Source organism: Protopterus annectens, chromosome 7.part1, assembly GCF_019279795.1.
Source record: "Protopterus annectens isolate FY-2018-M chromosome 7.part1, PAN1.0, whole genome shotgun sequence".
NCBI classification, from domain to species: domain Eukaryota; kingdom Metazoa; phylum Chordata; order Ceratodontiformes; family Protopteridae; genus Protopterus; species Protopterus annectens.
In genome coordinates this window covers 422,775,132-422,801,774 of record NC_056740.1, presented here as the reverse complement: position 1 = coordinate 422,801,774, position 26,643 = coordinate 422,775,132, and the positions used below count along the sequence as shown (strand labels likewise).

Here is a 26,643-nt window from a genome sequence, read left to right as displayed (position 1 = left end):
AACATCCAGCTCTACTCCCACATCTCTTTCTACACTACTTTAGCTAAATCCTTCATATCCCTTGCACTATACCATATATATTGACAATTACAACACTCAATTTCTAGTAACCTTCTCAACATGCCTACATACCCTTATTCCATCCTATGTCTTCTATCACTTTCTCTTAAACTATCATACCTGTATCACCTCACCCAACCTGTCATTTCTTACCACCCACAACTTTACCACACAACCTACCACCTGAATACCCCACTCCCACAATCACACTATCCCATCTCTCCCCATCTTCACCCAATAACACAGCTCCTCACCTTCTCATTTAAACTCCTCACCCCTCAGAAATACTCTATCCCCACAACAAATAAACACCCCTTAATCATTTCAGATGACCCAAACCATCTTAATACTCTAATCAACTATCTTTCAAACCCCATCTTCCATCTCTTTATCTGCCTATTATCTGGTGATGTTCACCCTAACCCCGGCCCCTCCTCCTCCTCCTCCCCGCACAAGCCTATATACTTTACTTCTCTAAACTCACAAAGTATAGTGAATAAAGTCCCCACCCTCCACGCATGGCTCACACATAACAAACCTGATATACTATCTATTTCAGAAACTTGGTTAAAGCCCTCCATAAAAGATTCTGAAATAACTCCACCCAGCTACTCAATCATTAGAAAAGACAGGACCCAAAAGAAAGGCGGTGGAGTTGCCCTCCTTTATTCCTCTTCCTTGCTAGTTACCCCATATAACAAACCTACCCCAACATTTAACAATGCTGAATTACTCCTCTCTCTCCTCCAAATTAATAAACACAAACACATTTGCCTAGCATCCCTCTACATTCCTCCAGGGGACAATATTTCTACACTTGAAAACATCCTCTCCTGGCTCTCTGATAATATTAACAATGAAACCATAATTCTTGGAGATGTCAATATTAACTGGGCCTCCATCCAGTCTCCAACCAACCCTCTTAACATCAATCTATACAACTTCTCCCAGCTAATCAACACCATAACTCACCCTTCTAAAGACCCCTCCAGTGGCACCATCCTTGACTGGGTTCTAGTGTCACACCCCCACTATTTTACAAGCAGCGGTACTCTTCCCGACCCTCTTGGTGATCACCTGCCCACTTTCACCCACCGACTCCCCTGCATCTCTAATCGCACCCACAACTACATCACTACCCGCAATGACAAATACTTTAACCCTTCAATTTTCATTGATTCCCTGAAAACTATCAATTGGAACAATTTAAAAACACTGCCCCTAGAAGAAGCTGTTACCCATTTTAACTCCACATTTCTAGGAATACTTGATTCCCAAGCCCCTCTAAGAACAAAAAGAATAAAAACTAACTCAGCCCCCTGGCTAACCAAAACTACTCTCTCTACCATGAGGCTTAGAGACAAAGCCTGGGGACTCTATCTGAGAAACAAGACACCAGACAAACATATTGCATATAAAACCCTTCGTAATAAAGTAAAAAAGCTAATAATCTCTGATAGACAAACATACTTCCTCACACTCCAGAACAACAATAAAACCAACCCCCAAAGATTCTGGAAGGGAATTTCCACCCTCCTCAACCCCAGCAAACCACCCACCCCTACCCCAGACCCAAACATCCAAGACCTAGACTTAGCTATTCAGTTTAACTCCTTTTCATCGACTCTATTAGTAAACTCACCTCTTCCTTCTCATCCTCCCCCACCATCCAACACACCCCTCCTCCTATCACAATCAACCCTACCCCCATCTCCACTTCACATGACCCATCTTCCACCTCTTCCACTACTATTACTTCCCCATCAACTGAACCCTCCTCAAACTCGCCATCTCCACTTCCCTCTCTTTTCACTTTAAAACCTGTATCTACTACCACTATTAAGAAACTCCTCCAGAAATTAAAGCCATGTACTAATGCCCCTGATAACATTCCCTCTTATTTCCTACACATAGCTGCAGATGCCATTGCCTATCCCATTAGCATTCTAATAAACCGTTCCATCCAAGAATGCACCGTGCCTCCATTGTGGAAGCAAGCATTCATTATCCCCCTTCATAAAGGAGGCAACAACTGCAACATCAATAATTTTCGTCCTATTGCTATTCTATCCCCCATTTCAAAACTTTGGAAAAGTGTGTTCACCTCCAACTCTTGCCACATCTCTTAGATAACAACCTGCTAACCCCTACTCAACATGGATTCAGGCCAAACCATAGTACCATGACTGCCCTCTTATCCTTTCTTGAGACTGTCAATAATGCACGTGATACTGGACACATTGTCTCTACCCTACTTCTTGACCTATCCAAGGCCTTTGACACCATCTCACACAATCTGCTTTTAACTAAACTATCAAAACTCAACCTCTCTCCCTCTTCCATAAATTGGTTTTCTAGCTATCTGTCAAATAGACACCAAGCAGTTAGATGGAAGAAGGCTACTTCCACATTCATTAGCACCCCCACTGGTGTTCCCCAAGGATCTATTCTGGGCCCCCTCCTCTTCAATATATTTGTCAATGACTTTCATCAATCTATCCCTTTTGCAAACATCATTCAATATGCAGATGACTCCACCATTATCTGCTCTGCCATCTCCCTCACTGCTCCAAAACTTACTCAGCAAGCCTTTTCAATAACTGAACACTGGATGAAAATAAACCACTTAGCACTCAATGCCTCCAAAACAAAACTTATGGTTTTCACCGCTACCTCCTTCAATACCAACTCCTTCTCAATTACCAGCCTAAATAACACACCCCTAGATCTAGTCTCTGAAACTAAGCTATTAGGAGTACTAATTGACAATAGACTTAGTTACAATTCCCATCTACTACTAAATATAAAAAAAACCCATCAAAAACTAGGCATGCTCTACCGTCAGAACCAATACCTTACAAACTCCTCCAAAATCGACTCGCTTCCTCTTTTCTCATTCCCTCCCTTCTCTATGGTGCTCCATTACTGACTAATCTTCAGGCCTCCCTAAAAAAACAACTTTCTTCCTGCTATAACAAAATAGCCAAATTTGCCAACAGCCACAGGTCCTCTACCCACCATTGTTCTTCCTTCAAAATTAGACTGGCTTGAATTACCAAACCAGCTTACATATATTCAGTTGACTTTCGCTCATAAGCTCATTTCCAGTCCTTCTCTTTGTCCCTCCCTGTCTTCTGCCTTCAGAATGCACCTACCAAACAGAGTCCTAAGGTCTAACAACCAAAACCTATTAATAGTACACAAACCATGTCATCCCCCAGGCAAACACTTACTATCTTTTAACCTTGCCGGACTATGGAACTCACTTCCTCCATCCATTCGTACTATTACTAACAAATACATGTTCAAAAAATCACTTCATACATATCTAAAATCCCAATGGGATTGTTCTTGCTCCCTCCCCTCATAGATCTGTAACATTCCATCTCCCCTCACACTCATCCTATTAAAGCTTATGTTTCCTCACTATAGTTATTTAACAAAGACCCTCTGAGCTTCTTCTTCAATAACTCCCCTGATTGCATATCTCAATACTGTTCTTATTTCTGAATGTTTCTCAAATTTATGCCTAAATGTATTAATGTTTTATCTCTACTCTGTATAATTGTCTTGTAGTTATAGCATCTACTTAATTCTGTCTATATCACAGCTTTTCTCCCCATCTTTGAATGTTTTCTCAAATTCAAGCCTAAATGTATTAATTTTTATCTCTACTCTGTATAATTATCTTGTAGTTATTGTATGTACCTAATTTTGTCTATATTGGAGCTTTTCTCCCCAGGACTCCATTGAAAACGGGTTCTTTTGGCCCAATGGACTATCCTGGTAAACCAACTGCAAATAAATAAAATAAATAAATAAATAGTGTATGTAGACCAAGTATAGGGTGTTTGTGGGAGCAGAAGAGAGTAGAAGTAGTAAAGCTGTTAGGGAAATGAGAAGGACGAGGGGTAAGCAAGAAGGAAATGTATGATTTGTTAGGGAGAGATTATAATTGGGCACTTATGTAAGGTAGACAATATGGAGTGTTTGGTGAAAGTGTAGACAGAAGGGTTATGTATGAAAAAGAATGTGATAAAGGATAGGGTGGAGTTCGAGTTGAAGTTATGGAAAGATGGGCTGCAGAATAATTAATTGCATAGTGATAGTATACAGTTATGATAGGAGTTCTAGAAAGAAACGGTAGAGAATAGTTGCAGGTGATATTTAAAAGGACAGGTGTAAAGAGGGGGCATTGGATGGAGACGTATTAAATATTTTGTAGATTATTTAGGAGCATTGACAAATGAGTTTAGGTAATGTTTTTTCAGTTTGAGTTTGAAGGACTTAAGTGATTCAGCAACAGAGATAGTGAGGTAGGGTGTTCCAAAGTTTATCTATGGTGTAGTACTAGACTGTGTCCAGCTCTTTTAGTACGTCTGTGTAATTTTAATAGTATGTTTGTTGGTTGAGCGAAGGTTTTTGGGTGGGGGTGTAAGGCTGTAAAGATAAACTTACAAGTCTTATTGAAGTTTGCCAAGGTTCCAAACTACAGAGACTTGTTCAGGCGGACATCATACCTAAAAAGAAAAGGTATAAAACTAGGCATGTGACCTTCCGTAAGGCTTTCAAAGAAAAAAAATGGAAGAAATTTTTCCCTGGTCTTAATTAAAGCAATTATGGCCCTGAAGCCTCTTCTTTTTTTGACCCAGTTGCCACAGGCCACACCACAAAGGCATACCCAAGATTCCTCTTCCTCTGAGGAGGAACAGGATGTAGTTTCTGATCATTCCGTAGTCAATTCCTCACAAATGCATTCCCCAAAATCAAATTTCTTGGGATGAAAGGGACTCCATCTCTGCTCACTCCTATTGACGAGGCCTCTTTTGGAGAAACTATATTCAGAACAATACGAGGCATTTTGAATGGCAATCAAAGCAAATGTCAGATGTTCAAAAGTGATACTATAGTCTTCTGGAAATGGCCACACCAGCCCCCTGTCCTGTCTCTAGATGAATACCAGCACATCTTTCAGTGTACCTCTTCTGTTCCTGATTTTCAACCACAAGCATGTAAAAAAATGATTCTACAAGGTGCCTGATGAACTTAAATATGTATATAAGATCCTTGTGGCTAACCCTGCTGCTGTCTCTCTCCTCATAAGCCTTCTAAATTTCTCCCCAATGCTAAACGCCCTTCCCACAGACAAGGATAGTAGGGCTATGGATTGGTGGGGAAAGAAGGTCTACACCTACTCCACCCCTGCTTTGAGCTATTAACTGCCAGATGCAAGTGGCAAAATATTTGTTCTCTGTCCTATGGTCTATGAATAAGGTCATGTCAGACCCGCAATCTGCAGATTCTAAGCAGCTAATGCAGACCTTACTGTCTCAAGCCACTCAAAATTCCAGGCATAGCATCAAATGCAGTTATGATGCTCTGGATGCTTCTTCAGGGATGTGGCCACAGATTCAGTCATTAGAGTATAAACATGGTTGTACATTCAGCCCATCCCTGACGACTTTAAATCTGAAATCCTAGACTCATCCCCTAGACAAAGACCCCTCCTGTTTGGCCCAGAAAATGCAAAACCATTCAACAATGAAGAGCTGTAGGTATATTTTTACTTTCTACAGTCCCCAGACACCATGGGATCTACCCAGCCAAGGCCACATCTTTTGTTACGAGGGGTCCTAGGTTCCTCTCATAAAGAGAAAACACTAGGAAGTAGATTTTCACTCAAACCACATAGGGAATCTCCTTTGGGGCAACCTCCCTTCATAAGCAAAAACCTGCAACTGCCTTCCTTACTCCAATCCTCCACCTCTCTTTCAAAAAGGCTTTTTCTCTCTCTCTCCTTTTCTGGGAAATGGTAACTACAGATAAATTGTTTTTGACTATCAAAGAAGGCTGTGCCGTGTCATCAAAAAGCATCCCCTCTTTTAAAGGGACTTTGTCTCCTCCACCAGTAAACCAACTCCCTTTACTCAACCTGTTATTTGGGACTTGCTAGATCAAGGCACCATAAAAAGACTGCCGTCCTCCTCCGTAGGAAAAGGGTTCTATTCCAGAATCTTTCTTGTGCCAAGAAAGGAAGAACAGTGGTGACACATTCTGATCTCTCGCTCTTCTAAACACCTTCTTAAAGCGATCTGCTTTAAAAATGCTCTCTTCACATCTTCTGCCTTTCATTCTTCTTAGTGCCTTTTTTCTATCACTAGACCTAAAGGATGCTTGCCTTCACATCCCCATTCAACCTTCTTGCAGGAAATTCCTCAGATTTTTCTCTGGCTTTATCACATTTTTAGTTTACTGCTTTATGCTTTGGTCTTTCAACAGCATCAGGAGTTTTTACAAAGTGCCTAGCTTCAATGGTGACTTTTTTGCCGCACACAGGGAATTCAGATTTTCCCTTACGTGGATGGCCTGCTGATTCACATTCTGTCTGTAGACTCCCTCCTGGAGAATGCATATTTCACTGTACACCACCTATCCATTCTAGGGTTCACAGTCGACTTAAAAAGAAAAAAAAAAAAAGTCACAAATCATGCCCACTCAGAACCTGTTTTTTTTTTTTTGGATTGCAGACTAGACTCCATGCAGAATGCGTGCCTTTCTTCCCTGGTAAAAATTTCAGTCTGTCCACCTTTTTCAGAAACCTCTACTCTGTATCTCATTGTACTGCAAGGGAAATACTTTGGGCCTTGTATTTCATGGCAGCTGCCATACTAGTACTTCCTCTGGCCAGAGTAAATATGCAAAAAATTCAGTGGTACCTGAAATCATTGGGATCTCAGTATTCCCATCTCCTAGTCAGGGAGGTTCATGTGTACCTTCCCCCTCTGCCACTACTTCCAAACGTCCTAAAATTTCATAAGGAATCTTCAAAGCCCCCTACTCCTGGCCCATTTCTGGCCAAGATAGCATTGTTTTCCCTTCCTGTGCCACCTGTCCAACGGAAACTGTTGGAAAATACCTTTGCAACCAGATGTGTTCATTCAGCAGCAAGGTCTGCTTCTCCACCCAAATGTAACTTTTTTATTTCGCTGTGTGGATGACAGGGTTCTGATCCCTAAAAGACACCTCTCCCTTGAGGAGGTGGTTTAGGTTCTACAGAAGGCCAAAAAACTATCACCAGAAAGTCACATACAGTTAAATGGAAAAGATTTTCAATATAGTGCTTCAAGCACAGCCAGGACCCATTCTTATCAGACACCCTTTCTGTCCTCCAGTATCTGTGCAAATTACTCCATTCTGGTCTGCCCTACCCTTCCATTGAAGCCCATCTGTCTGCCATTAATATCTGCTCTTGCCTTTTGATGCTGCTCTTGTGCCCATGAAGGAGGTCAAACTTTTCTTGAGGGAAGTCTTGCATCTTAAACCACCAAGGAGAACTACGTCTCCCTGGGATCTCAACTTTGTGCTAGAAAAACCACCACCAAACCATTGAGCCAGCAGCTTTCTACCATTTTAAAATTCTGCACCTGGAAAACAATCCTGCTGACTGTTGCCTCTGACCATAGTGCATCTGAACTTCAGGCTGTTATGGCTATTCCACCTTTTCTCATTTTCCACAGGGGCAGGGTGACTCTGTGGGCCAATTCGTCATTCATGCTTAAGGTAATAAATGAGATGTCTCTTAGTCAGGCTATCCACCTGCTTACCTTTTTTCCTAATCCCCGGAAATCTCCACGCACTAGACATTCACCTTGGATGAAACAAAAACTGTCAGGAAAAATTGACCAACTTTTAGTTTCATTCATGGATTCCAAACTGGGCTATCCTGTCTCTAAGCAATCCATTGCATCTTTGATATCGAGGGCTGTCTCTATTACACACAGTATTTGGAAGCATTGTCTTCCTGGGCTTTCTACAAGGGTGTAGATGTCTGATTCACCTTGGAAGCTGCAACTTGGTTTTCTGTGCACACCTTCACGAGGCATTACGAGATTGATGCCTTTTTCGAGATCCATGGCTGCCTTTGCTAGGTCTGTCCTGTCTAGCCTCCTGGACAGCTCATCCTCCATTTAACCAATATCCCTCCTCTGTAGCTCATTCAGCTCTGGGAGTCATCCATATGTTGAGAGTACCGCAACAGTGATTTCAGTCAGAGCATAGTACAGTTGTGTAAGAACTTGCCATAATAGTAGATGTCCTACTGATCACTATTGCAATATTTCTTCCCTCCCTCCTTCCCCTCTTCTTCTGTTGTAATATTTCTCTTTCCCTTTGTTGTAAGCTATCACCTATAGATTGTTTTCAGGCAAATTTACTTACCTCTCCAAGTTACAGAAAACTGGTCAGCTAGAAGGGATGTATCAGTAGTCTTCAGGCCACTGGCTTGAAGATAGTCTGAGGTACTCATGCGTATACCCACCTAGCTACTCTGACGCGGGACCACTTTGTAATTTCAAAATACTGAAATCGCAAAGCCGAAAACCCAAGCACAACTCACAAATCCAAAAACACACAACCGCAAAATTCAGAGTCCCAAAACTGTGCTACTCACACAAACACAAAACTCCCCCCCCCCCACAATCAAACAAATGTATCTAAACTACATATAAACAGGAGGGCAAGCCCCCCTGCACCCCCCATGTGGGGGGGCTGTGCCCCCCACACACACCCTACTTATATATTCTAACTCTGACATCGCACAAACAGAAACACAAATGAAACACACACACACACAACTATCAGTCACAACACACACATACACTAAAGCCCCCAACCAACACACTTACACACACACTTACATAAATTCTACCCAAACATCCACACACTACACCAGCGGAAGCGGAAATGCAACATCTCCGTGCTTTGGGATTTTGAATTTTGCGCTTCTGCCGGCTTCGGAACTTTGAGTTTTCGGCTTTGTGATTTCGACATACTGAAAATCGGGATTTCAGTGTTTCGAAATTACAAAGCGAACCCTCTGACGTATCTGAAGTACGCCATCAGGAAGGGTACCCTGGCCAGATGTCAGCAGACTGAAAACCCCTATGTTAAGAGAATACTGTAACATTGATCAGTAGGACATCTGCTGTTATGGTAAGATCTTGCACAACTGTACTTTCCCAGCCTTCTCCCTCCTCTCCATCACACCTCCAACACCTGACATCCACCTAAAGAAGAACTGTATGGAGTCTGCCCGGAGCACAAAAATACTTATTCAAATTCTTCCGAGCAAAAATCACACATCCTGTAGACTTTGCTGTACACTGGAAGCCGTACATATCCTCCCATTGCATCCCTGTGAATTGCTTATCCAGTCTCTCTCATCCCAGTCCTCTCCAACCTCCTTTGACTACCACCATTATGCAGTATTCCATATGCCTCACTAATTAATTATCCCTTCTTTAACAGCAGCCCCTGTTCTAGATTCAGCCAAAAACTCTACCAGAGTGGGTTTTTCACTTAGGGTCACCTATCCTTTTCTCTTTGCCTATACTCTAACAATCCCTGATAGGGAAGACAGTCTCTAGCCTGCAATCCAGTGTCTTATTGGCATCTTTCCATTCTATTACCTTTCCCTCTCTAGCTGTTTGCTCCTAATACCTTGATTCCATTGCCAGTTTTCTCCAGTAAATTCCAGCCTCCTCTTGGTTATTCCTTGTGCCCCTAATTGCAGTCATCCCTATTGGCAAAATGTCCTTTCTCCTTTTGTCTCAATTCTTAGAATACGTTCTGCTACTCTATGAATCTATTCTCTATGAATGTAGTATTCTGTATGATTGTTCTCCTTAAGGGTATGCATGCAAAATTCCACTGTCTCCTTTTTCTTGAATTTCCTTCCTGCTTTGTCGTCTTCATCCCTTTCCGCTTTGAATTGTAGGTTTCTGCTTGTGTTGTGTATGTGCCTTAACTGTGTAGCTCTAAAATATCCCTTCAAATCAGGTAACCCTAAACCACCTTATCCTTTTCGAAGGATCAGCTTATCCGACTTGATTGTTGCACTTTTTCCCTCCAGATAAAGTCCTTCAACTCTTATCAGTTACTGCCCATAACTTCTCCCTGGTTGATAAAAATATGCCTGACCTGTATATAAAACTTAAGGGAATAAAAACTTTTTACTGCTTGTATCTTGCTGTCTGTATCCAAAAACCAAGTGCTTTCAATTTCTCAATTTTTGTATTTTTTGTTTAGTCTCCTACCGTATAGCTTTAGCTGCCTTAACCGAATTGTTTTTAATACATACCCCTAAATAATTCATTTTATTGTTCGCGATGGTGCAGCAGTAGTATTGTTGCCTCACAGCAAGAGGTTCTCCCGTTCGATTCTCGGCTTGAGTGCGGGGAGTGCCTTCTGTGTGGACTCTGCATGTCCTCCCCGCGGTTGGGTTGGTGTTCGAAAGACATGCGTAATGGGCATGCCTTCGTTGAAGGATGAACCTCGAGCTGGCACCTCAGCGTTCGTGAAAAATCTACTGCCAATCATTAGCGGACCGGAGTTCCGCTGTGGCGACCCCTAACCGGGAAAAATCAAAAGACACAACATTGTGTCCCTATAAATATGGGTATTGCTGAACCAATTCATGTGTGGGTACTTAGTTTACAGCTGTAGTCTTTGTTTTATCTTCATTAATTTTATATCCTGAAAAGACTTGAAACCGTCTCAAAATGTTCCACAATGCCAGGATGTCCTTTACTGTTTTTTTATCAGGTGCAAAATAATATCTGGAAATAAGGTCAACTTTTCCTGCATTGCCATACCAGTTATATTCTTGAATTTGAGTTCCTTATTTTCTTTGCAAGTGGCTCTAAATACAACACAAATAACAAAGGAGAACCCTTGCTTGGTTCCTGTGTCTCATGACCAGGTTTAGGCATAAACTCAGTGTGCCCTTTCAGTTAACAAATCCTGGTGTGGAATACCAGTCCAGTTGCTTATGTCTGCTTTACACCCCGGGGATCACTTCTGTGTCTCTGCCCGACAGTGGCACAGGAAAATAACTTCCTTGGGTGGCGTAAGCCAGGGAACCTTGTTGGCTAGGCTTACGTAGGCCCTTGGGCTGATAGCCTAGTACCTACCTATGAACCTATAAAATTTGTGCACTCTGTTCTTTCTAGTTTTTCTGGTACAGAAGACCACCTCAGGTTTTCTGAGTGCTGTCTTCTGACTCTTTTTCAACAGCTTTTCTTAAGAAGTCTCATACTTCTGATAACTTTTTCGTCATTTCAGCATCTGATTTTTGCAGTTTTCACTAACTAGTTAGCTTCTGTTTTTTTCCAGCCTTTTGTTTTTTGAGTTGCTAAACGTCTTCAATGTTTTATTTATTTTAATCACCCCACTGAGTGCATTTGTTTTATTTTTTCCTCTAAATTCCATGAAGTCATCTCTTGTACCAAACCTGAAAGTTGAACTGCTTTTTGCTGAATAGCTGCAGGATTTTTATCAGTCAGTGTTTTCTCCACTGATGATGTTCGTGTTTCACTGTTGCAGTCATTACATTTGGGTTATCCTGCTGGCAGGTTGCCCTCAGTCGGCCTGAATTCCAAAATCTTGGGTCCTGCGTCGGTTGCTGTCGCCTCTTCCCTGACGTCAGGTCGTCAGGGGTATAAAAGATGCAGCCGACGCCATTTTATTCAGTCTTTCTTGCCGCGCGGTGCCCGAAGCAGAAGCAGTTTGCAAGTGCCGGTCAGCCAACTCCTGAGATTTTCGTGTTCGAGTTTCAAATCCGAAGTCTTCATTAAAAGCAAAATACCCCGTTGGGGAAACTTTTTTTCTTGCTCCAGACTGATGTCAGAAAAAGTTAATTGTATTTCTTGTGGGAAGCAAATACCTCATAAGGACTTTCATTCTTACTGTATTTCTTGCCTAGGCCCTGACCACGAAGTTGCTAATTGTCGGTTTTGTGCTAGATTTAACCAACGCACTATTAAGCATCGGTACAATTTCGCATTAAGCTATTTTGGGTGAAGATTTAATTATACAATGTCGTCGGATAGCCATCTGACTACCGGAGTTCACAAAAAACGCAAAGAAAAAGACAGGCAACCGAGGTCCAAAACCCACGATGAAGCTTCTCCGAAGCAAGTCGCGGGTTCTTAGTGAGGCGCTTTCGCAGCCCCTGATGCCCGCTACTTTAGAGTCGCAGGCCGCTACAGACTCCCACGTGGAGTCTGCCAGGCCGCTGGAAACTCAAGGTATTGCAGCCTCGGAGATTAATCCCTCAGATGGGTCCGGAGCCACTGAGCAGGCATCGCCTCCTGAGGGTGTATTCAGACCTAAACAATTATATATTAAACCGACTTCAAAGACTAAAACACCTTTAAAGGCAAAGAAACAAGTTCACCAGCCACAAGGACAGGCCTCCATGCCCAAAAAACAGATGCTCAAAATGGCCGAAGACTTAATTACCTTGATCAGGGGTTCCCATCCTCCTCCTGATAAGAGGCCTAAGCAAGAGGCAGACTATGAATCTTCAGATCAGGTTTCCATTTCTTCTGATTCCTCTTCTGATCAGGAATATTCTCTTCCCCCCTATGAGGATTCTGATGCTGAAGAATCAATTCCTTCGGCTTCTCCTCCTGAGGACTACTCTTTTGGGGAAACCTTGCATACCATGAGGGAGCACTTCCACTGGGAGAGCCAGGATTTTTCAGAATCTAAGAAAAGGCTCAGAGACTTCCTTTTACTACCTCAACACAGGCCTCTAGCTATTCCGCCTGTGTTGGACATTGTAGATGATGTGTTCTCGGAGTCTAGTCTGACCCGTGACTCTCAACTCCAGCTCTTGTTAAGCCGGACAAATACTACAGGGTCCCTGACTCTCATAAATTCCTTTTCAAAAACCCTTCTGCAGACTCATAAACTATTTCTCAGGGTCCAAAAGGGGTCAAGGCTTCTACTGCAAAAAACCCTACCCCCTCTGACAGGGATTCTAGGGCACTGGATAGATGGGGGGGAAAAAGATTTACACATCTGCTACTTTGGCTATAAGGACCTTAAATTGCCAGTTTCATATGCTCAAATATCAGCAATATATCATGACACTGCTTAAACAGAAAATGATGGCAAATTCTGAATGTGCAGAAAACAACGAAATGCAGGATTTATTGCATGCAGCTGAACAAGTTGGAAAGCATACTTTGCAATGTGGGTTTGATTCTCTGGAGGCCTCCTGCAGGGCCGCTGTTACGGGTTCTGTCATTAAGAGGCATGCTTGGTTAAAGGAACAAAATCTGCCTGTCCATGTTAAAGCAAAATTATTAGATGCTCCTTTACAACATGATACCTTGTTTAGTGTTAAGGCAGAAGAGGTGTTAAAGAAAATGGAGGACAAAGCTAAATCTATGCAAACAGTCAAGGATTTCTTACAGGTACAGCCACCTAGATTTAGCAGACACTGGCCTACAAAGAATTGGTCCTTTCCAGTCTCAGACAGACCTCAAAGGGGCAGATACAGATGCCCTAGAGGCAGATCACAGCCGCAAGGAATCCTACAGGTCTAAGCAGTGGAGTGCTTCTACCTCCAAAGGTGGAGAAGACAAAGCACAATCATACAGGAAACAGTCCCAATGACTTCCCTCTGCCTGCATCAAGCACTTATCTTCTGGCAGAACCCGTAGGGGAGAAACTAGCACTTTTTTCTCAAAATTGGCACATTATAACCCAGGACAAATGGGTTCTAGACATAGTGTCACAAGGCTACAAGTTTCATTTCCATACCCTGCCAAGGGCAAACGGTTGGCCAGACCTGCCAAAAAATCAATGGACAGAGGCTCAAAAACAAGTTGCAGCTCTCATGGACTTGAGGGCTGTTCAACAAGTGTCACACCAAGAGCAGGAACAAGGATTTTACTCGACTGTTCTTGGTACCCAGAAAGGACAAAGCATGAAGACCAATACTGGACCTGTCTATTCTAAACACTTTCCTGGATATACCAAAATTCAAGATGTTGACCTTACAGCAGCTTCTGCCCATGCTGGGCAGCAAGGCTTGGCTCGTGACTTTAGACCTGAAAGAGGCATACCTGCATGTCCCAATCAGACAGTCATGCAGAAGATGCCTCAGATTCAAGGCTGGCTCAAAGCATTACCAATTCTCGGCACTGCCCTTTGGCTTATCTGCTGCGCCCTGGGTCTTCACAAAGTGCCTGGCACCAGTAATTGCTTACTGCAGACAAAGAGGAATACAAATATATCCTTACTTGGACGACTTCCTCATACAAGCAGAGAACAAGGACATTCTGCTACAGCATCTGACGTTTGTGATGAGACTTTTAACATGCCTAGGGTACACAGTCAACAAAAAGAAATCAAAACTAGTACCCTCTCAAGAGATAATATTCCTGGGTGCAAGCTTAAATACAACTGCCCAGATGGCTTATCTCACGCCAGACAAACAAAGGCAACTGACTACCTATGTCAAGGAAATTGCAACAAAGGCCCAGTTATCTGCAAGAAAAATTCTGCAGGCTTTGGGCTTCATGGCATCCTGCATCTTACTAATTCCATATGCAAGACTGCATTTGAGGAAAATTCAGTGGTACCTAAAAAGTGTCTGGACACAACATTGCCACAGTCTGGAAACAATGATTACTCTAATTCCCTGCCTGCACCAGGAGTTTCGATGGTGGACAATGGCTTGTCACCAAAACAAGGGACAGCCATTCTCAATACCCCCAGCCAGGCAGAGCCTAACGACGGATGCTTCAGATTCTGCCTGGGGGGCACACATGGCAGGAAGAGGCATTCAGGGCACCTGGTCCACAAACCAAAAGCATCTACATATCAATCAAAAAGAGATGCTAGCTGTTCAAAATGCCCTGACAGCCTTCAAGGACCTACTTCATCCGGGACAACTACTGATAAAGACAGACAACACCACGGTCATGTGGTACATAAGCAGGGGGGCACTCATTCTTATCCCCTGTGCAGACAAGCCATGACTTTATGGGACACAGCATTGACTTACCAAGTTCATCTGCAGGCACAATTCCTGCCAGGAAAGAAAAATACTCTGGCAGACGAACTAAGCAGAAACCTCATGGATCCACAAGTCTTCAGCATGATAGCAAAGAAATGGGGACGCCCGGACATGGATCTATTTGCCTCCCCTCAAAACAATCGACTAAAAATATTCTACACAAGGACTTATCACAGACAAGCTTGGAAAGTGGACGCCTTATCTTTCATTTGGCAAACCTATCAGTATATGCCTTTTCTCCACTGCCTCTCCTCCCCAAGGTACTCCTAAAGTTCAGGCTGGAGAAACCAAAAATGATTCTGATTGCCCCAGACTGGCCAAGCCAGTGCTGGTATCCGATCTTAAGGAACTTGTCCCAATGCCCAGCTTGGACCTTACCTCAAATACCTCATCTACTGTCCCAGCAAAACAATCAGATTCTGCACAGCCAACTCAGGACCCTAAACTTGGCAGCATGGCGGATAATGTAGCCATACAAACCACACCTCTCAGTAAAGCTGTGATGGATGTCATTTTAGAAGCCAGAAGGCTTAGTACTAGAAAATCCCATGCTGGGAAATGGAAGAGATTTTGCGCTTGGAACCAAGCTCAAGGAACTGAGACAGCTGTCCCAAATATTCCTCAGATTTTGCAATACTTAACTGAGATGCTGGACAAAGGCCTGTCTTTTTCATCAATTAAAATCCATGCCTCTGCCATTTTGGCTCATTACAATACAGAGCCACCACTCTTTTCTCATCCTTTATTAAGGCAGTACCTCAGAGGAGCCAGAAACTTAAGGCCTCCAAGGAGAACACCAATACTTGCATGGGACCTCAATTATGTCTTGGAAAAACTCACCTTACCTCCTTTTGAGCCAACTGCAACTGCGGATATAAAGTTCTTATCTTGGAAAACAGCTCTGCTCCTAGCAATAACTTCTGCAAGACAAGTTTCAGAGCTACAGGCTCTCATGGCTGTGGAACCCTTTATCATTTTTTATCCAGACAGAGTCTCTCTGAGAACAAACCCTACATTTATGCTTAAGGTGGTATCCAGTGAGTGTAGCCCTTAGCCAAACAATTCATTTGCCAACTTTTTTATCCAAATCCACAGAATGGGGGGGGGGGGGTTCTGCATTCTTTGGACGTACACAGACAACTTAGATTCTTCTTGGAAAAAACTAGTTTTCAGAAAGACAGAACAATTACTAGTGGCATATGCCACAGCATCACAAGGAAAGACTATCTCCAAGCAGACTATTTCAAAGTGGATAGGTCACTGCATTCGTTTCTGCTACTCACAGCATGGCAAACCAGTGCCTAAGGACATTAGGCCACATTCAACCAACGCTGCAGCCACTTCTGCAGCCTTTCTCAGGGGAGTTCCAACCAAAGACATTTTAGAGGCTGCTACTTGGAGTTCAGTGCATACCTTTACAAAACATTACAATCTGCCTCTTTACACTAAATCCAGGGCAGGCTTTGCCACTGCAGTTCTGCAGGGCCTCATAGCCGTTCCTAATGCTGTTTAGCTCCAGCCCCCCAGCCATAGCTTTTTGACTCAACCCAAATGTAATGACTGCAACAGTGAAACACGAAGAACATAGTACAGTTGTGTACACTTACCATAAATGTAGATATTTGAGTGTATTCACTGTTGCAGTCCAGGTTTACCCACCCACCATCCCCCTTATTTTTGCTGGAACTTATCTTTCCTTCTCTAATCTATACAACCTAGGTGGTGTATTTGCTTATAGATGAAGGTAAAGCTTATTTTGGTGCATGTATGTTTTATTTACATAATTTTAGCCTACCCTTTTGGGGGCACCTGACATCTGGGGCAAGAAAAACTGAATAAAATGGCATCAGCTGCATCTTTTATACCCTGACAACCTGACGTCAGGGAAGAGGCGACAGCAACCGACGTAGGACCTAAGACTTTGGAATTCAGGCCGACTGAGGTCAACCTGCCAGCAGGATAACCCAAATGTAATGACTGCAACAGTGAATACACTCGAACATCTACATTTATGGTAAGTGCACACAACTGTACTTTATGGTTGATTTTTCTTTCAAGTTCTCTAAATTTCTTCTTTGCTAGCATCCAGGCAGTGCACTTACTAGCCAGTAACTGAATTTTCCTCAAGCTCATAATATCCCTGGTTCTTAATTCTCAGATTCATTTTTACACACTGGTAGAGCTGCAATTAAGCTGTTGATCAGTCTCAGCCCTCTTGGAAGTCTGCTAGTGACCCTGGTCATAGGTGAATACTAGGCAGTCTGCAGACTATTACAAACCTAGCCAACAACCGAGGTCAGAATCGAACCCTCTACCTTGTATCTGTTCAGAGAAGACCTTAACCATTATGCTAACCCCTCCCCCTTTTCAGTATTAGGTTAGCTGCCTACGTGGGCAATTTTACACCTAACCAGTTTCCTTCAAAGAGAATTAAATCCTGTACCTTATGCCTGTGAGGTAAACAGCTTAACCATTTTACAGAAGTAAATCCAACCAGTCAGCCATGGCAGTTGCTGTATAAAATCTTGGATTTTATTCAAAGAAGGAAAAAAACAAAAGCAAGGCTAAAACATAGCTAAGTGCTTTCACGCCTTTCTAAACAGGCACTTCATCAGATCTAAAAACAGTTACAAACAAACCATATTTTAAACACAGTTACCTCACCAAGTCACGTGGTCTAAGAATTGGTCTTAAAGGGACAGTTCTGTTAAGTCCCTTCCTACCATCTGCATGTAATTCTAGAGTCCACTTCAAACACAGGAAGGATGTTGCTAAACCTTGCTTCTCCGAGAGAGTAGTTAACAGTGAAAGAAAAATGTCTGATAAAAGAGGCTCTGACTTAAGAATGTGCATGACTTATTCCATGGATGTTCGAACTGTCTGCAATATTACTAGGAAAAACTGGCAACTTCTTGCATCTGATGGTAGGTATAGGTCAGTACTTGGTAATGCACCCAAGTTTTGCTATAAGAAAATAGATCATTAAAACAGTTCCTCTGTTATAAATCCACTAAGAAGAAGGTTTCTGTCTCTGATAAATGTGGTACATTCCCATGTAGGGACTCCAACATATGCAAATGTATCCATAGCAGTGATTCCTATGTGCATCCAGTGAGTAAGAAGGGTTATGTCTTTCATTTGTATGCAAGTTGAAGAAGTCAGAATCTAGTATATTTCTCATTCTGTGTGAAATTTGAATCCTATGTAGGTAAGACAAACAGATGTTTGAAAGACAGAATTAGAGAACATTTGAATGACATCAGGAAGTACGTTTGTGTAAACATGTTCTAGACAGTGACACCAGTCATACTTTTAAGTTTGTAGTTTTGGAATTACTTACACCTAGCAATAGAAAAGATGATCTAAGGAATAAAACAGAATGGAAATAGATAAAGTGGATTCTAAAATTGCTTGCAGATGGTAGGAAGGGACGTAATGGAACTGTCTCTTTAAGGCCAATTCTTAGATCACATGACTTGATGAGGTAACTGTTTAAAAAGATAGTTTGTTTGTAACAGTTTTTAGATCTGATGAGGTGCCTGTTTAGAAAGGTGTGAAAGCGCTTATCTGTGTTTTAGCCTTGCTTTTATGGTTTTATTTTCCTTTTTTGAGTAAAATCCATGATTTTATACAGCAATTGCTGTGGCTGACCGGTTGGATTTTCTTCTGTTTTTACCGTTTTGTATCTAACCCGTCTCAGTCTGAGTTTATAACGTTTTTCTCTACCTTAACCATTTTGCAAACCACCAACTTTTTTTTTTTTTCAATTTTTGATAGCATTTTATGAGAGAATTCTGTCATGACTGCACTTCATAAACTGGGGAGAGGTCATCTTTGATCCTTTCTGAGGATTGTTTTTATTCGAGGGAAGCTGGATACCCCCCCCATTATCTGCTGTTCCTGTAAGACCCAGAAGGTGTTGTTTTTTGGCAACCTTAGTTGATAGCACATTAGAGGCTTCAGGCTTAGACCCCCCCCCCCCCCATGTCTTTTGAGCTTTATGGCTGCCACAGTCTTCATGGTTCTTTTGGACTGCTTTAGGATGCAAGTGTTGCATTGAACTGTGAGGGCTGTAACAGTGGCTGTGGTGTCTTCACACATACTGTGTATCCTTTTAGTGTCCAAATTCTGTTGCTGGGTCATGACATTGTGGATGTGCTTAAAGGTAGGTCTGCCCTTTTGAAACCAACCCTGTATCAGATTTTTACAACCGACTTCCTGATGGCAGGATAGAGAATTCATTCTGGCTTATAAAGAAGTCTTTTGTAGTCATCTGTAAATTAAACCTTATTTTGCAGTATTTTATATGTGCCCGTGCCATTGGACTGACTTCGTTTAACATAATGCTTGTTTTCAATTTTTTTTCCCAAGATTGTTTCAGGTAGGTTATCTTTTATTAATATGGGGTTATATGAATTTTTGTTTTTCATTTTTTTTTACAGTATCTTTATTTTGCTATTTAATTATAACTTGTGGTAAGATAAACGCTAACTATACAGAAAATACTCTGAAGTCTTCTGTTAAACAGTGTTACAAATATGGAAATACTCTGCAATTTTCATTTTAATGAAGAAGAGGTACTTGTATACTTTATATTGCTGCATTTTCTTATTCTTATAACCATCTAACAGGTGCACCCAAAATGGCCTGTTTTGCTAAGGGTTTGGTGGCTGGTAGAGGTATGTATTTGCAGGTGATTTGAGTAAATTTAGGATGATAAAAACCAGGTTTTTCCTTTCAATTTTAAACAAAAGGTAAAATACTAAGCTCCATATCCCTGATTGTAATGTGCAGTCCATTACTAAATATGAAGGTAATTTTTTTATCTATTAATAATTTGTGGAATGTATTTTTTCCTTTCTTTTTAGAACAACATTCACTTGAGAGACATTTTTAACCTTGGCCCACCACTAGTTCTTGATGCTGCTACTATCAAAGCCAGTAAAATTTCACGGTTTGATAAGGTTAGTACTTCATTTTCTTGGAATGCTTGTGTCCAAACTTTTGTATTCATAGTTTGCCATGTTTGCACCGTCTCATTTGATGCAAAGTATTCCATGTGCTTCCTTTGGTATCTGTAGTGCATGCATTGTTTTTTATCTCATGTGTTGATTAGCTAATGATGCTTCAGGTTTATCTAGTGAATACATGCAGAGTTGTTCTTTGATGTTGCATATACACTGGTTTGCTTATGCCCTTCATCTGTGCTGAATGTATACTACATTGCTGTACTTACTGTGCACTTTTAATTGGGCATTCTAATGTACATTTTCCTTTGTGTTGTATTTCTAATTTTTTTTAATGGCATACATTCTGCTGTTCTTTTGTGGTACTTTCTCTTTCCTAGACTTCCACTGAAAACAAGTGCCTAGTTGGATTTCACTGCAACAAACACTAGAGACTGATCTTTAATTTTTGGCAGTTTATAGGCTTTACCATTGTTGTGAGACTCTTAAACCATATCTGCTTGCATGTGAGTTTCTCCTGGATCCCCCAAGCTGCTTCTGCTTTATTTGTGTGCAGAATGCAGGCTAATATCGATCTGCCCACAATGCAGGCTACACCGCCTTCTACCTGTGACTGCTTCAGTGATAATGGTGTCATTAGCATTCAGGTTCATGTTGGTCTCGAGAAATGGTGCCGTATCTGACATTCATACCGAACAGGGCCAGTCTTCATACAATGAACACTGTTTCACTCTGACTAGCGCATTTCCTTTTTTCTTACAACTACCCCAACCATAAAACAAAGATACTGTCACCTTCAGTTTCAGGTCATTTATCTCATTTTCTTTTTACTGTTCTTATAGGTCCCCCTCCTCATGATGCCCCAAAATTTCCCCACCTGCCTCATGTGATGTGTTGTCATAGGCCTTTCTAAAAGCTCTGTTCAAAACACTCTGGAAGCTAAAGTCCCCTCAGACCTTGTGTTTACTGGCTCAGCCCCGTACTTTAAATGGTAATCCACAAGGATCTATGTTCAGAAGAGGTCTTGCCTCTTGGAGATGGGCACCCCCACCCCTTCTCCAGTCCCTGCTGTCCTTGAGGCTTTCCAGGATGCCTTTCAGTCCATCTGTTCTGCACCTGATTATAAACCACCAGCTCCAGAGACCAGACAGGTTTTACAGGGTGCCTGATGACCTAAAATATTTATACAAGAATCCTGTGGCAGACCCATAAGTAGTATCTGTTTCTTCAGATAAATCCTCTTAAGCTCCTACCCAGTGCTAATGCCCTACCTATGGACAAGGATAGTAGGGCTGATAGAGAAAGAAGGTTTATACCTCTGCTAACCTAGATTTAGGGCAATCAATTACCACACTGAAATGACAAGTACTTGAACTCTTTCCTGCATTCCTTAGTTATACTGGGTCCTCCTACAGCAGATTCTAAGCATCAAATGCAGATTTTGCTATCCCGGGCCACTGAATTAGCCAAGTACCACATTAAGTGCAGTTACGATGCTGTGGATGCTTCTAGGGCAGCTGCCACTGGATCTGTTATTTTCAGATGTCCTCAGCAAGTGTTGCTGTCTTAACAAATGGGGTTGTCACTGTTGACGTCTGGCTGGAGTACTGAAGCTTTACCTTCCTAGTACATACACCCGGATGATGACTTCATCTTGTCAGTGTAGGGATATGAAGTTTGGTATGCATACAAGATCCTCAGCTTGTCTCATCACCACCCCAAATGCAGGTCATTACACTAAACTGACTAAGTATTTGGTCACTTGGTACCATAACTTTGCTTGTCAGATCAGATAAGTGCCCATTTGGGGAGCCTTCCTTTCAAACTTTCCAAACTTTTGACTGTTTTGCATGTTAGATGTCAGCAAGTATGAGTGCGGTAGACAAATTGCATACAAAGATTTGCACACTAAGTGCCTGTTCTGTGTAGGTCCCGAACACAACTGTAAATCCTGCTCCATCTGTCAGTCATTTGATCCTAAAACACTGCAGTCTAGGCTATCCACACTTAATGCCTTCCTTGAGACCTAGTATCTGAAAAGCTTGGTCCACTCCACTATGTCAGATATCTGGTTCCACCCTAAGAAAAAAATATACAAGTTCATAGGAGCTTACTGGGCTATTGGCCCTAGGGCCTTTATAAGCCTAGCCATGTTGTACCCTTGTTCCCTTATTGACCAAGATGTATGGTCTGTATTTGCAGTGCAAGTCTGTGATCAGCACCGACTGCCCTTATCCAAGAAGGACATAAGTAACACACCTGAGGTAAATGTACAGTCTCCCATCCAGTTGTTTAAGTTGCGCTTAAATAGGGTCATTGAGGAGCTCTGTTTTATGTGAATTGAGTGTGTGTTCCGGAGGAGTGGCAATTTCTTGGAGACATATCTGTCGCTTCAGCTTGTCCTGTAAATGTCGAAGCTAGGTTAAGATCCCTAGAGTGAGTGACTCTTGTCACATTTGACTTGCGGATGTGCAGCATTTCCATTAGGGCAGGGTCTGAGACTGCTCTGTAGGCCAGGCACAAGTTGCCTGGAGAGGATTCTCATGCTTTCGTCTCAGAATCTAATGTGCCCGCTGATGTGGTTGAGCCCTCAGTATGCCAGTTGTCTTCTCAGAAGCCCCCTACCACTTCCCCCACTGGTATGGCTCCTGCGGCCTTGCAGACTGCATCCTCTGATGAACTACAACACATCTCTGCGAAGAGTCCCTCAGATCCTGTTGTGGGAAGAGATTCCCAGTATCTTGATAGAAAACATCCAAGGGGCAGAATCCTCTAAGCTGCTCCAGGTGGACATCACCCTAAGAAGAAAAAGCAAAAAATTAAGTGCTAGACATCCCCTTCAATCATGTCTGTGAAGCCACTTTACTTTGTGATTCTGCTTTTTCAGGCCACATCCCAAAAATAGGCCTTGAGACTGTTCCTCCTGTGATGAGGAACCCAACAGGGATTCTGATCTTTTTCGATTACTCTTCCCAGTTACTCTGCCCTGAACAGATTTCCTTAGTTGAGGGAGATGCTTTATCTCTATGTTCATGTTTCACTGTTGCAGTCATCACATTTGGGTTATCCTGCCAGGGGGAGCCCTCAGTCACCCCGAATACCAGAGGCTTAGTATTTCTGCATCGGTTGCTGTTGCTCCAGGATTGACGTCAGGTCATCAGTGGTATAAAATCAGGCAGCCGACGACATTACATCAGTCTTTCTTGCCGAGGACCTCGAAGCAGAAACAGTTTGCACAAGTTCCGGTCAGCCGCTACCTCAGTTTTCATTTCTGAATTGAAGTAGAAGTCTTCTAAACCTAAGTACCCCGTTGGGGATCCTTTTTTCTTGCTCTAACCGATGTCGGAAAAAGCTAACAACTGTCTCGCTTGTGGAAAGCAAATACCACACCGAGACTTCCATTCTTAGTGCATCACCTGCTTAGGCCCAGACCACAATGTCACCCGATATCACTTTTGTGCTTTGTTCAATGCCAGAACTATATGTCATCGGGACCTTATTGTAGCTAGATATTTTCTCTCAGTCCTCGAATTCTGATGTGGCTTTAGTAAGCCATCTCACTACAGATCTGAAAAAAAAACGTAAGGATAAAGACAGAGACAGACTGCACAGGTCCAAAACTGCCGTCAACGCTTCTGTTAAGCTAAATGTTCATCGTGTTTCACTGTTGCAGTCATTACACTTGGGGTTATCCTGCTGGCAGGCGACCCGTAGTCGGCCCGAGTTCCAAAGTCTTGGTCTGGCGTCGGGTTGCTGTCACCTCTTCCTGATGTCACTGCGCCAGGGGTATAAAAGTTGCAACAGACGCCATTTTCTTCGGTCTTTCTTGCCATGCGGTACCCGAAGCAAAAGCAGTTCGCAAGTGCCGGTCGGCCGATTCCTCTTGAGATTTTCAAAATTGAGTTTCAGAACCGATGTCTTCAATAAAGCTAAGTACCCCGTTGGGGAAACTTTTTCTTGCTCCAGACCGATGTCAGTAAAAGTTAATAATTGTATTTCTTGTGGTAAGCAAATACCTCATAAGGACTTTCACTCTTACTGTATTCCTTGCCTAGGCCCTGACCATGATGTCACTAGTTGTTGGTTTTGTGCTAGATTCAATAAACGCACTATTAAACGTCTGTTTGATTTTGCTCTACATTATTTTGGCAGAAGGTTTAATTACATAATGCCGTCGGAACAACCAACGACCAGAATTTATAAAAAAAACGCAAAGACAAAGAAAAGGACGGGCATCCGAGGTCCAAAACCGACAACAAAGCCTCTTCTAGGTCAGTCGCCAGTTCTCAGTGAGGCGCTTTCACAGCCCCTGACACCCGCTACCTCAGAGCCACAGGCCGTAACCAACAGCCACTTGGAGACACCGAGGCCTGTGGAAACTCAAGGTATTGGGCCTACGGAAACTATACCCTCAGATGGGTCCGGAGCCGCTGAACAGGCATCAGTTTCTGAGGGTGTTTTCAGACCTTCACAGCTTACAATTAAGCCCAGTACAGCAGCAATGGCAAAGTCAAAAACACCATTAAAGACAAGGAAACAAGTACAGCATTCTCCAGGACAAACTTCCATGCCAAAGAAACAGATGCTTAAAATGGCCGAAGACCTAATTACTTTAATCAGGGGTTCCCATCACCTTCCTGACAAAAGGCCTAGGCAAGACACTGATTATGATTCCTTTGACCAGGTTTCTATTTCCTCTGACTCCTCTTCTGATCAGGGATATTCACTGCCTCCCTATGAGGACTCTGATGCAGAAGAGTCCATACCTTCAGCTTCTCCGCCTGAGGATTATTCCTTTGGGGAAAATCTGCACACCATGAGGGAGCATTTCCATTGGGAGAGCCAGGATTATTCAGAGTCCAAGAAAAAGCTCAGAGATTTCCTTTTATTACCTCAGCACAGGCCTCTGGCTATCCCCCCTGTGCTTGATATTGTTGTTGTTATTTTTTCTGAATCCAGTCTGTCTACACCAGTCAAGCCAGACAGGTACTACAGAGTCCCTGACTCTCATAAATTTCTTTACAAAAACCTCGCTGCAGACCCAGAAACAATTTCTCAGGGTCCAAAAGGGGTTAAGGCTTCCACTGCTAAAAGTCCTGTCCCTTCGGATAGGGATTCCAGAACTCTGGACAGATGGGGGAAAAAAGTTTACACTTCTGCTACTTTAGCTGTAAGATCTTTAAACTGTCAGGTTTCACATGCTTAAATACCAACAGTACCTCATGTCATTGTTAAAACAGAAAATGGTTTCAAATACAGAAGGTCCTGACAGTAAGGAAATGCTGGATTTATTGCATGCAGTTGAACAAGTGGGAAAGCATACTCTGCAATGTGGTTTTGATTCATTAGAGGCTTCTTGTAGAGCCACAGTTACAGGCTCTGTTATTCGAAGGCATGCTTGGTTGAAAGAGCAAAGTTTACCTGACCATGTTAAAGTAAAATTATTGGATGCTCCGTTACAGCATGATACTTTGTTTGGTGTTAAGGCAGAAGAGGTGTTAAAGAAGATGGAGGATAAAGCAAAGTCAATGCAGACAGTGAAAGATTTCTTACAGGTTCAACCACCTAGATTTAGCAGAAACTGGCCTTCAAAAAATTGGTCCTTTCCAGTGTCAGGCAGGCCACAAAGAAGCAGTTACAGTCGCCCAAGAGGCAGATCTCAGCCCCAAGGCTCCTACCGACCTAAACATTGGGGTGCTTCAGCCCCCAAAGGAGGGGAAGACAAATCACAACCTTATAGGAAACAGTCCCAATGACGTCCCTCTGAAAATGCCAAGCACTTACCTTTTGACAGCACCCCTAGGGGGGAAGCTAGCACTTTTCTCAGAAAATTGGCACATGATCACCCAAGACCAATGGGTGCTGAATATTGTTTCTCAGGGTTACAGGTTCCACTTCCGCACGCTTCCAAAACCAAAAGGTATGCCAGACCTGCCACAAAACCAATGGGCAGAGGCACAAAACAAATTGCTGCTCTTATGGACATGAGAGCTATTCAACAAGTTCCACAGCAAGAACAGGGACAAGGATTTTACTCAAGACTTTTCTTTAGTACTCAGAAAGGACAAAGCCTGGAGACCAATACTGGACCTGTCAATCCTAAATACTTTCCTGGATGTTCCAAAATTCAAAATGTTAACATACATCAACTTCTACCCATGCTGGGCAAGAAGGCTTGGCTAGTTACTCTGGACCTCAAGGAGGCATACCTGCATGTCCCAATCAGACAATCTTGCAGAAGATACCTCAGATTCATAGCAGGCTCAATGCACTGCCCTTTGGCTTATCTACTGCGCCCAGGGTCTTCACAAAATGCCTGGCACCAGTAATTGCATTTTGCAGACAAAAAGGAATTCAAATATATCCCTACTTGGACGACTGCCTTATTCAAGCAGAGAGCAAGGACATTCTTCTAAAGCATCTGGCGTTTGTAAAAAGATTGCTAATTTGCCCTGGGTACACAGTAAACGAAAAGAAATCAAAACTAGTGCCCTCACAAGAGATAATATTCCTGGGTGCAAGCTTAAATACAACTGCCTAGATGGCTTATCTCACGCCAGACAAACAAAGGCAACTGACTCATTACTTTCAAATGATGGCACAATTACCAAATACAGAAATTCTGCACAAGAACTTATCACTCTCAAGCATGGAAAGTGGATGCTCTATCATTCAGCTGGAAAGGCCTGACAGTCTATGCCTTCCCTCCAATGCCTCTCCTTACCAAGGTACTCCTAAAAGTCA

At 42.5% G+C, this 26,643-nt stretch overlaps 1 protein-coding gene across 1 annotated transcript in view; it reads left to right on the top strand.

The window, feature by feature from the left end:
- The window catches only part of IFRD2 (interferon related developmental regulator 2), a 677,402-nt gene that overhangs the window by 615,655 nt on the left and 35,104 nt on the right, over window positions 1-26,643 (top strand). Inside the window, exon 11 of the mRNA XM_044078882.1 lies at window positions 19,801-19,896. Within this exon, the coding sequence (XP_043934817.1) occupies window positions 19,801-19,896 (96 nt within the window). The remainder of the gene's footprint in view (window positions 1-19,800; window positions 19,897-26,643) is intronic.